Source organism: Choloepus didactylus, chromosome 12 (assembly GCF_015220235.1).
Source record: "Choloepus didactylus isolate mChoDid1 chromosome 12, mChoDid1.pri, whole genome shotgun sequence".
Classification (NCBI taxonomy): Eukaryota; Metazoa; Chordata; class Mammalia; order Pilosa; family Megalonychidae; genus Choloepus; species Choloepus didactylus.
The window spans coordinates 27,054,250-27,066,404 of record NC_051318.1 but is presented as its reverse complement, the minus strand read 5'-3'; the positions used below and the strand labels follow the sequence as shown (position 1 = coordinate 27,066,404).

General features: G+C 36.0%; 1 protein-coding gene across 1 annotated transcript in view; it reads left to right on the top strand.

The window, feature by feature from the left end:
* Positions 1–12,155, top strand: part of MYO16 (myosin XVI) — a 580,757-nt gene that overhangs the window by 24,877 nt on the left and 543,725 nt on the right. Inside the window, exon 2 of the mRNA XM_037800457.1 lies at positions 11,315–11,578. Coding sequence (XP_037656385.1) covers positions 11,315–11,578 — 264 coding nt within the window. The remainder of the gene's footprint in view (positions 1–11,314; positions 11,579–12,155) is intronic.

The following is a 12,155-nucleotide window of genomic DNA, read 5'->3' as shown; positions in this document are numbered from 1 at the left end:
TTAATAGAAATAGTTGATTATTATGCTTAGCTTCTTCAGAGAAAAGTTCTTCCATTAGATTTAAAAAATGTCTTTTTTCAACAAAAGCTACTTTAAAAGTAAAACACTTTATGCCTCATTCTTTTTTTTTTGAAATCTGCTAGTTTTCCACCTTTGATATGTGTTTTAATGTTCTTGGCTGCTCAAGAAAATACCATGCAATGGTTTGGCAAAAACAGTGGTCATTTATTAGTTCACAGTTTTGAGGCTAAAAGAAAGTCCAAATCAAGGTGCATCAAGGTGATGCTTGCTTCTGGAAGACTGGCGTTCTGAGGCTGGCTGCCGGTGTTCCTTGGTCCTGGGCTCCTCTGTCACACGGCAATCCGCATCGCAACCTCTCCTGGTCTCTCTCTTTACTTCTGTGTTCCGTTGACCTTCAGCTTCTTGCTTCCTGTGGCTTGCTCTCTCTGTCTGAATTTCGTTCTCTTATAAAGGACTCCAGTAATAGGATTACAACCCATCCTGACTGAGGTGGGTCATATCTTAACTGAAGTAGCCTCATCAAAAGGTCTGACTTACAATGGTTCACATTCCAAAGAAATGAATTAAGTTTAAGGACATGTTTTTCTGAGGTACAGACAGCTCGAAACCACCACAGTACACATTAGAACCACCTGTGGAACTTGAAAAATTGCTCATCCCATACCTTCTTTCATAGTGATGGAATCAGTCTGATTCTGGAGAATCTGCATTATATACTAGCTCCTTGGCTATTGGTGATGCTCAGCAGTGGACAAGAGTGACTGCTCTGTAAGAAGAGGTGACTATTGTTTGTTCATTTTCTGCTTTAAGTTTTCCTCTCTCCCTTTCCTTGCATTTCCCATCTCCTGTGAATGAAATTTCTGAGAGGTAGAGATGTTCATACACTTGCTGGAGTAAAATGTATTCTCCCATTGGGTGCACTTTTACCAACATAGCTGGAATTAGAGGTATGTATAGGGCACAAAAAGGAGCTGCCCCTGAGCCTCTGGCTGTCCTGGCCTTACGGCTCCAGCTCACAAACAGCTTGATGAGAGATACTGTTATGATGATAGTAAAGTGTATTCAGTTATTGTCTTTTCTCAGATTAAAGAGGAATTTCCCTTCCCTTTCTTAAGTGTGCATATTCCTATTTAGAAAGTAAAGGGGAAAAATAGAAAATATTGGAGAAAGGTGAGAAAAACTATTTTTTCTCTCCAAAATGAGATGTTTAAAAAAAAATTGTTGTTGTTTTCTGCAAAAAGCTTTACTGTTTTGCAAGGTGGTTGGTTAAAAAGATGCCTCCTGGCTGGAGGGAGGGACTCATGCAGAAGCCAGGGGAATTCAGACCCCTTCTCTGCAAGGGCCTTTGGGCTCTGGATGCCACTAGTCTTGTTTGAGGTGAGCCTTTAGAAGAGATACTTGCCATGAAAGCCTGAGGAGGTTGGGCAGGTGGTTGTTCATGTTGCTGAGCTTCACCTCCTCCTCTAGGAAATGGCTCTCCAGGAAGTATCAGAGATGAGGGTCTGTGTGGGCACAGCCCAGGGCAGGCAGATCCAAAAGGGCCTGGTTCAGGTTCTTTTCCAGGACCATGGTGTCTTCCATGGAGTCCAGGATTTTCCCCACTCATTGTGGGATGACTTCTGCTTGTCCTGGAAGAGGATATGGCCTTCCAAGCTGGTTTGGCACCTTTAAGAAATTCTGGGCATCCTGTTGCTGTTCCTTTGACAACTTGGCTACATCATCGTAGTTGAAATAGAAGCCCAAAGAGAGGTAGTGTAGGAGGCCCCAGGTGGTTGACAGAGTCTTCTACTTCAGCAGAATAATTCTGAAGGATCTGGGAGCTCACGGTTGGTCAATGTTGAGAAACTAACCACAAATAAATAAATAAATAAATAAAAAGGTGTTAGCTGGTCCCGGAAGCAGGAGATGCTCCCAGAAATTGCAGCTGGAAAGGAAGTTGAAGATTGGTTGGAGGCCTGAAGGGGAGACACATATCTCTTGGACTGTTGGGGCACACTGTTGAGGGAGGTTTTTTGTTTTTGTGTTTGTTATTTTAAATTTTAATTTTGAAATAATTATAGTTCATGAGAATTTCTGAAACAGTACAGAGGGGTCCTAGTTTCCTGCAATGGTTACATCTTACATAAATATCAAAACCCGGAAATTGACATTAGCGTGTCTGTATAGTTCTGTCATTTTATACATGTGTAGATTTGTGTAACCACCACCACCACCAAAACATAATACTGTTTCATTGCTATGAAGATCTGAAGATCTCTGTAGTGCTTCCCCTTTATAATGACATCCGTTATCCACCCCTGCACCATCTCTAACTCCTGGCAACCATTAATCTGTTTCCTATCTCTATGGTTTTGTTGTTTTGAGAGTGTTACATGTATAGATGGAATCATACCGTATGTGATCTGTTGAGATTGGATTTTCTTCATTCAGCATAATGCCCTTGAGATCCATCCAATTTGTTTCTATCAATATTTTCTTTGTTTTTAATTACTGAGTAGTAGTCTATGGTATGTGTATATGATATTTTAACCATTCACCTATAGAAGGACATTTTGTTTGTGGCCAGTTTTTGGATCTTACAAATAAAACTGCTCTGAACAATCATGTAGAGGTTTTGGTGTGGACATAAGTTTTCATTTCCCTGGATTGAATGCCCAGCAGTGCAGTTGTTCAGTCATATGGCAAGTGTACATTGAGTTTTGTAAAGAAGTTACCAAACTGTTTTCTTGAGTTGCTGCCCTATTTTACATTCCCATCATCAGTGTATGAGAGCTCCAGTTTCTCTACATCATCAGCAGCATTTGAAATTGTCACTAATTTTTGTTTTAGCTCTTCTAATAGATGTTTAGTGAGTAGTTCATTGTGGTTTTAATTTGCACTCCCTGATGGCTAATGATATTGAGCATCTCTCCATGTGCTTATCATCTGTATCCTCTTCAGCTCAGTGTGTGTGTGTCTTTTGTACATTATTTAATTGGATTTTTTTTATTATTAAGTCATTTATATATTCTAGATATGATTCCTTTGCCAGATAGGTGGTTTACAGGTATGTTTTACCACTCTGTAGCTTACTTTTTCTTCCTCCTAACTGTATTTTATAGAGCAAAAGTTTTTTAAGATTGATGAATTCCAATTTATCTTTTTTTTTCTTTTATGGATCCTGTTTTTGGCGGCAAGACTAAAGATTTTCCCGTATTATCTTCAAAAATTGTTAAAATTTTATGTTTTACTTTTAAACCTAACCCATTTTGAGTTAATTTTTGGACAAGTTATAAAGTTTAGATCAAGGTTCATTTTGCCTGTGAAGAGCCAGTTATTCCAGCATCATTTGTTGAAAGACTGTCCTTCCTTCATTGAATTAACCTTTGTGCTTCTGTCACAAATCAGTTGGTTGTGCTTGGGTGGGACTGTTTCTGGGTTCCTTTTTTGTTCCTTTGATCCAACTGCCTATACTTCTACCAATGCCACAAATAAAACATATTGGAGTTAGAAGGTGGCAAAATAGACTTCTTGCATCACAATATAAGGTAGAAGCTTTAATAGTTCATTTTTTTACTTCTAATTTTTTTATTGCTTGTTAGATTATTTTGTATTTATTTGTTTTTGACTGCAACATATTTAAAGATATTTCTAGAATATATACCTTGGATTTAGGGAATAGGCATCCTAAATTTTACTGGACATTTTCAATTTCTTTTCAATAGTAACGTGAAAAGCTGTATCAACTGTATCTATCTAATGCGTGTGAAATGACATAGTTTTACATTTTCCTGGCTATTAGTGAGGCTTAACATTTGTTCTTAGGTTTATTGAGATTTAGCTTCCTTCTGAATGTATATTGATTTACTGAATAAAATTCTGAAGTATCAGTACTAATAGCTGGTTCATAGACTGTATTGGCTTTTCTATGTAGATAATAGTGCTTACAATTACAACTAATGTTTTCCTATTTTTATCCACATTTTATGCCCCTTCTCTTTTCCTTTATTTTCCCTCCAGGTTGATTAGAGCCTCCATTAAAAACTAAAGTAGAAGGAGCTTAGGTCCTTCTTTTTCTGTTCCTAAATTTAAAACATAATACATTTAACATTATGCCATTTTACTGTGATGTTCATGGTGGATACAGATAGACCGGATTTATCTGTTTAAAAAATTCTCTATCCTTAGTTAGGTAAGGTTTTATATTCTTTTTATCATATATCAGTGTTGTATTTTATGGATTGAATGTTTTTAACCTATTGAAATCATAATTTTATTTTTTCTCTCTTTTATCTGTTAAAGTAGGGACTTACATTCATAGACATTTTAAAAGAAGCCATCTTTTCATTCCATTGATGTGTTATACATTCCTTCGTATGCAGTAGGCTATTTGCATGTGAATTTATCAATGAGAGCAACCCATAACTCCTCTTTCTTTTAATGGCCTCATTTGGTTTTGGTATCAAGTTTATGCTAGTCTCAGAAAATGATTTGAGGTAATTTCTATCTTTTTTTCTAATCTCTGGAAGAATTGGGAAAAAATCGCAAATTATCCATTCCTTAAAGGCCTGTATAATCAGTTGGGTCTTGTGTTTGTTTGTTTTGTTATATTTTGTTGTTGGTGATTACACTTTTAACAAATTATTATAAATCTATTCAAGTTTTCTCTTTCTTCTAGAGTCACTTTTGGTAAGTCATATTTTTCTAGATATTTTCCATTTCTCATAACTTTATTCATCTTCATTCATTTCTTGTTTCATTTCTATTAATTTGTACCCTCATTTTTATTTTCTTTTTTCCTTTATTGTTCTTTTCTAACTTTATAAGTCAGATCCTTCACTCATTGATTTTTAAGACTGTATTCTTTCCTAATATATACATTTAATGTTACAAATCTATTTCTATGAACTGTATTACTTGAATCTTCAATAATTTGATGTGGAGTTTCTTTCATCACTGGTCAGTTCCAAATATTTTACTAGTTTGAATATGTATTATTCTTTGAATCATGTTTTATTTTGAATTAGCTCCTTAGGTTTCTGAACACATTGGGAGGTGTGTTTACTATGTCTGTAATTGATATCCAGTTCTCAGTTGTGCTAAGAAAGTGACTGTGCAAATGCAGTTCTTAGGTATTTGTTCAGATTTGCTTTCCTTCATGGCTTACGACAGTCAACTTTGTTAATCATCCGTGAATTCTTGAAAAACTGTTTATTTTCTGAACAATGAGTGCAAGATTCTATAAATGACAAATGTCCTTTATATTAAATTATCTATGCTCTTACAAATTCTTTGCCTATTTGAGCTGCACTTAATAGATGTATAAAGATCATCTTTGTCTGTGTTGCAGCCACATAAAGATTTTGATTCTGGCTGAGCTTAAGGCATTCCTGGTAGTTGTACAGAAGAATAATTTCTGGAGTTCATTTTCCTAGCCTTCTTTTCTCTTTATTTTTATATTTTTGTTTTGTTAAAATATAAAGTTATGAGGTCTTGGTAGTGCATAGCACTCCCCAAATCAAGGAGAGTTTTAAACTTGAAGTCACATATTTATTTCTGAATATAGATTTTTGCTTTTCCATTTCTTTATTTCATAAGCTAGCTCTCAATTTTTGTCATATGGAGATACAGCTTTGCTGACAGGGACTGCTGTCCATGGTAGATGTCTGTACATTTTTTATCTGTAGTTAGAGGTTAATCGGGTATAATATCTTACGTTCTGTTAAGTGAGAAGGATAAATAAGAAATTATATAGTATAAGTATAGTAAACAGCATTAGAATAGATATAATATATGATCTCAGTATCGTAATTACTATAGTAGAAATATAAGTCAAAGTGGTAAATACTAAGGTGAAAAATAAAGCAGAGAATGGGAATTGGAATTTTGTCATGGGACATTTACGAATATAGATAAATTGGCTTGTGAAAGCCTCGCTAAGAGGGCATTCTGAGTAAGCACCTGGAAGAAGAAAAGGTGCTAACCTTACAGATTTTAGCTACCTTAGAGATGAGCATGCTAGGTACAAGAATAGCAATGGCAAAGACCTTCCGGCTGGAGCATTCCTGACACATTGAAAAGCCAAAAAGAAAACAAACAGAAAAAAAAAAAAAAAAGGAAAGGAAATTTTACTCAGTATGATGCAGCCCCTCCCTTGGTTTTCTTTAAAAATTCCATGTATTGCTCTGCAGCAGTTGGGATAAGCAAATTCTCATAATATCTTCCTAATAATAATAACCGCTTATTGAGTACTTACTTTTTGCTAGACACTCTTTTTTTTTTTTTTTTTTGAAACTATTTACCACTTTGTGAATATCTCAGCAAGCTTGACAGGTTTACACCTTTCTCGTTCTGCCAGGCTGCTGTGACAAATACAGTGCAATGGTTGGTTAAACAACAAGCATTTATTGGCTCATGTTTTTGGAGGCTAGAAGTCTAACCTCAAAGCACTGGCAAGACAGTGCTTTCTCCCAAAGTCTGTAGCCTCTTCATCCTGCCTTGCTGCAGTCCTTGGGGTTCCTTGGCTTGCGTCTGCCTCCCACCACATGGAAATCTCTCTCTCTTGTGTGTGCTTTTCTGGTTTCCACTGACTTCTGCTTTTGGCTCCTTTGGCTGCATCTGGATTTTCCTGTCTTAATAAGGTGTCTGGTCATATAGATTAAGGCCCACCCTTACTCAGCTTGGCCACACCTAAATAGGATTTTAGAGGATCTTATTCAGAAATGAGCCTACACCTAAACCAATAACACATCTGCAAAGGGTCCTATTTACAAATGGGTTAACATCCACATAATGTTAAGATTAAGAACATGTGTTTTTTTTTTTGGAATACATAATTCAGTCTGCCACATCACCTTTTTACATATTAAAAAAAAATCTCAGAGTTCTTGAGTACTTTGCCCAAGGTCACAAATAGGAAATAATATATCAAAGATTGAAATCCAAGTTTGAATTTAACATCTCTAGTTTTTCCACTATTTTACAATGCCTTCTATAAGTGAGAGAAATGATGATTAAGAAAAATCATTTAAGTCATTTAAAGTATGTTCATTGCTTATCTACTTCCTATGGTGAATCAAATTACAACTGGATTACACATCCTGGGCAAAGACTGTTATTTACATATAGTTATTTTCTTTTAAGAAGTAGGTAGTGCTTGACTTACCCACTTCAGTCAAGCCTTGGGAATCTTGCTGGAATACCCTATCCTAAATATTTGGTGATTCCGGTGCATAAAAAGCCTGAGTCACCGTGGTGGGGTAGATGCCGTGGTGTTCAGAAGTTGGCCTGTATTAACACCTGAGGGCTCATTGCATACATTTTTTCCCACATCTGCATTCAGTGATGTCACCTTAGTGATATGAAATCAGCTCTGGTGGGAATATTTGCACCATGGAAATAGGCAAAGACTCCTCCTTGCCAGAGCTGGTTGCTAAAATTTACGAGCACACAACTGGGTAGATGGTAATGGTGAAGTCTTGACATTTAAGATTGTTCAAAAAAATTTTTGTTCTCCTTGATCACCATTTGACACTGTGAAGAGATTAACTTCACAACAACAACACACCATAGAGAGGGGAATGTCAACTGTTGTAAGAGTTAAAAGCCAAGATATCAGCTGTTCAGCACAATAGGAGTTAATTTCTTGCTCAGATGGATAAAATAGGTGCTGATTGTTAGAAGGCTCTTTTCCAATAAGTGATTGAAGAACCAACACTGTCCATCTTGTGGCCACCTGTGCCAGTTTGAATGTATTATGTCCCCCAAATGCCATTATTTTTGATGTAATCTCGTGTGGGCAGACGTTATTGGTTTTGATTAGATTTCTTTGAGTGTGTCTTTGGAGATATGTCCCACCCAGCTGTGGGTGATGACTCTGATTGGATATTTCCATGGAGGTGTGGCTCCACCCATTTAGGGTGGGCCTTGATCAATGGAGCCATATAAATAAGCTGACGAGCAGAGTGAACTCGGTGCAGCTGTGAGTGATGTCTTGAAGAGGAGCTACAGCCAAGAGGGACACTTTGAAGAAAGCACAGGAGCTGCAGATGAGAGACAGTTTGAAGACAGCCGTTGAAAGCAGACTCTTGCTCCAGAGAAGCTGAGAGAGGACAAATATTCCAAGTGCAACTAAGAGTGACATTTTTGAGGAACTGCAGCCTAGAGAGGAATGTCCTGGGAGGAAGCCATTTTGAAAGGAGAACTTTGGAGCAGATGCCAGCCACGTGCCTTCCCAGCTAACAGAGGCTTTCCAGACGCCATTGGCCATCCTCTAGTGAAGGTACCCGATTGCTGATGTGTTACCTTGGACACTTTATGGCCTTAAGACTGTAACTGTGTAACCAAATAAACCCCTTTTATAAAAGCCAATCCATTTCTGGTGTTTTGCATTCCAGCAGCATTAGCAAACCAAAACACCATCTAAGATAGGTGACTCCCATAGTCACTGTGCTCATGTGCATCAAACTGGCAGAAAGGGAAAGACACTCATGGTCATTTTTTATGAAGCCTGGGAAGCTGAAAAATTATATCTACTTATGTGTCTAAGAAGAAGAAAACCCAGGTTTCGTGGAGAGCTGGTCAGTCTCCACCACAATGATGAAAATATGGCCCATGTTGCTACAACATGTGTTTTTATAATACTAATTAACTTATAACTTATTGTGACAGTGATGTTCGAATAATGTCAAAGTTGTGTTAGTTCATATATGATTTTTTTTTCTAGACAAAGTGAGCCAGAAAAAGTGGAAGTAGAATTCCAACCTTTCTTAGGAAAGGCAAGAAACTTCAGTTCAGCTTCTTGACAAGCAGTACCCTTTTAATCTATTATGAGAAAAGTAAAAATGAGTGTCTGCTCCCAGTACTTCCTTCCCACAGAGGTACATGCCAATCTTACGTGCTTCAAATTCACGTACTTTCTCTTGTGGCCTTAACTTCCTGCTTGCTGGGCCACCAAGATTTTGCCTGAGGTTTTAATTATTGTTATTCTTAGTGCCCTGGTTATGAATTTCATAGCCTTTGAGTGGATGGCCCCAAATCTATTTTTTCCCAAAACACTGTTATTTTTAACGTGCTATCTTATAGCTTTATAGAGATACATATACATGACATAACAGATCCAACTGAAAGTAAAACAAAAAAAAATCACAATACTGAATAAAATTTCTGAATAGAATATTGGTTGCTTCTTAGACCATTTACATCAAAGCACGGGAGAATTTGTTTAATAAGAAAACACACTAAAAATTATTTATTTTATACATGTCTGGATTTGAAATTTAGCAGCATTAGCGTTTGATTTTCCAAATAATAAAGGGAAATTTAGGAAATTAATTTATGAACAACTGCCAGTGCTCCTTGTTTTTGATAGCCTGAGAGGGATCGCTCAGTGAATCATAAGCTGTCACTGCAGACTCTTTAGTAGTTAATTGAAAATTTCACCATGACATCCTTCTTAAGAGTTAAAAACTAGAGGACTGCTGTGTTTATTAGATTATCTTCAGCTTTCAAGTCCATAGTATTCAGCACATGATAATCTACCATGTCATGGTTTTTTTGTTTTGTTTTTTTGCCCTGATGATTTTCCCCCATCACCTGCTGACAAGTCAGGAAAGTCATGGGAGTCAAAGTGGCATGGGCGTCAAAGTCAATAACTCTAACCTAGAGCTGTTTTCTAAACGGATTTGAAAACAGGCAGTATTTCCTGTTGGTAATTAATGAGCTTTCCTAGATGATCTGTTTGTGGCAGTGAACATGGCCTTTACCAAATGAACACACTCCACAGCAATTTGTCACTCATTCAGAACCATTATGGTCTCTTTGTGTTTTGGTCTTTGGAAAGGGAATGTTTTCTGTGTAGCTATTTGATATGTCTAAATTACTTTTACAAGTTCTTATGAATAGTTTTATGAAAACATTATGATTCTAATGTGTTTCATTTTTGTCAAATGCAAACAAACAACAAAAACAAAATTCACTGACATTGCCTCTCTCTCTTTTTCTCCCCTTTATGTAAACATATTTATATATGAAATATCTGGCTTTAGAGAATCTCAGTCTTTTACTTTCTTTCATCCTTGAGCTTTCAGGCGGCATTTATGGTGTTGTCATGTAATTACTTCTTTGGTCTTGGACAAGTCACAGCCTTTCTCTATTTAGTTTTCTTTACTTGCAAGATAGGAATGATGGCACCTGCACATAAAGTGATTGTGAGAATAAAACTTCACAAAGTGTCAAGTGCAATAGAAATAGAAATAAAATTGTGATTTGCTGTACTTTCAAAGGAATAGGGGACCTTTATAAACAGAAAGTATATCCTCACTGCATGATCTTACCAGTCATGACATATGATGAACCATATTTTGTGCATACATAGTTACTTGGACTTACCTGGAACTTACATCAAAAATATATAAAGAAAAATTCACACACATCTGAAAATCTGTATTTGTGGGCCTTACTCTAGAATTTTCACTGATTTAACATTAATTTTCTGCCAATAGTAAAATTTTAATCTAATGGTAAAGAAAAGAATTTGTATAATTCTGTTGCAGGTATTTTGAGTGGTGTTTGTAGGACATAGCATCTTGAAGGAAAGTAAATATTTTCAGTTTCAGTCCAGACAATTCAGTTTATTCATACATGTCAATAAGGCAAGGGCTACAAATGCAACTCTTAGAGTTGTCAAGAGAAAATCTCTGTTCCATCTTTTAGTCTTTATACTTTACAGTTGTTAAGCCTCTCAAAAATGTATGTCAGTGATCATGAGGAAAATAATTTAGCAATAAATTGGTGGAAATTGATCACTGTCTCATAAATCTATAGAAGGAATACATTCTGTTTCATTGTATTAGCACAGTCATCATGATATGTAAAACCAATTTTATTAGGTATACTCAAAGACTGAAATGGCTTTCTGCCAAATTCTTAACATGTAAAGCTTACTTAGCATTATTCAATTTGGTGAAGGCTCTTAACACAATGATAAAACATTTAGGCCTTTAGTACAGATTTAAAGAAATAAGAAAGATTGATTGCTGGTAATTGTGTTGAGAAAAACTATCTACCTACATATAATTCTATTAGTTTTATTACCATGTTATCTTGAAAAAGACATCAACTGTCTTTAGTTTTTCCCCAATCTGTAAAATGGGGTTTGTATTTGCACATACAAATGATTTGCACGTAAAATGAATGGCTTTGTGACTTGTGTGATAGATGATATAAAATATAAAATCAGGTAGGATATGTAGTGGTATATGATATTGGTTGTAAAGAAAGGTCTAGTGACATTTCCCCATTGCTGTTCTTTCAGGTTGCTTTCAGCTATGTAAAGTTTTTCGATCCCATGAAATGGAAATTGACCAGTGCTTGCTGGAGTCCCTTCCCCTTGGTCAACGCCAGCGCCTGGTGAAACGCATGCGCTGTGAACAAATCAAAGCCTACTATGAACGAGAGAAGGCTTTTCAGAAGCAGGAAGGATTCCTGAAAAAGCTGAAGCATGGAAAGAGTCAGAAAGTTCATTTTAACCTTGCTGACATGATACAGGATGCAATCATCCATCACAATGACAAAGAAGGTACTTTACAAAAAAAAAAGAGGTTTTCAGAACATGAGTTTTCATGTCTTTTGTTTGTTGTTTTATGGTGGGGTGATGGGGGATAAGATTTCTTTTAAATACTGGAGGCTGGTTTCTTTTCACTCTCTGAAATATTTAAGAAAGATAACTCTTTCCAATGAATATTGTTAGAAGTTCCAGGTCTCTTAGTAAATATAAGCAAACTATAAAATGTTGGTGAATTTATTGCACATGTTTTTTAATCACTACCTTTCTGGAAAGTAAATGATTTCCTTTCAAATTATTCATTCAAATTATTGATGAAACTGGTTTTTGTCAATGAAATTATTTCCTCTGATGATGAGACTGAGTTGCAAAATTCATTGATTTTTAACTCCTATATGGATAGATACAGTAAAGAAGTCAGTTTCTCTCCAAATTCTCAGGACAAAGAATCAATTTGTTTATCCCTTAAAGTAGGCTGATTGGAGTATTGAATTTTTTAACACCAAATCCAAATCTTAATATCCTTCCTAAGATATTAAGCCTCTCACTTTCTTGTATTCTTGTTTATTAATTTTGTTTTTATTTTAAAAAT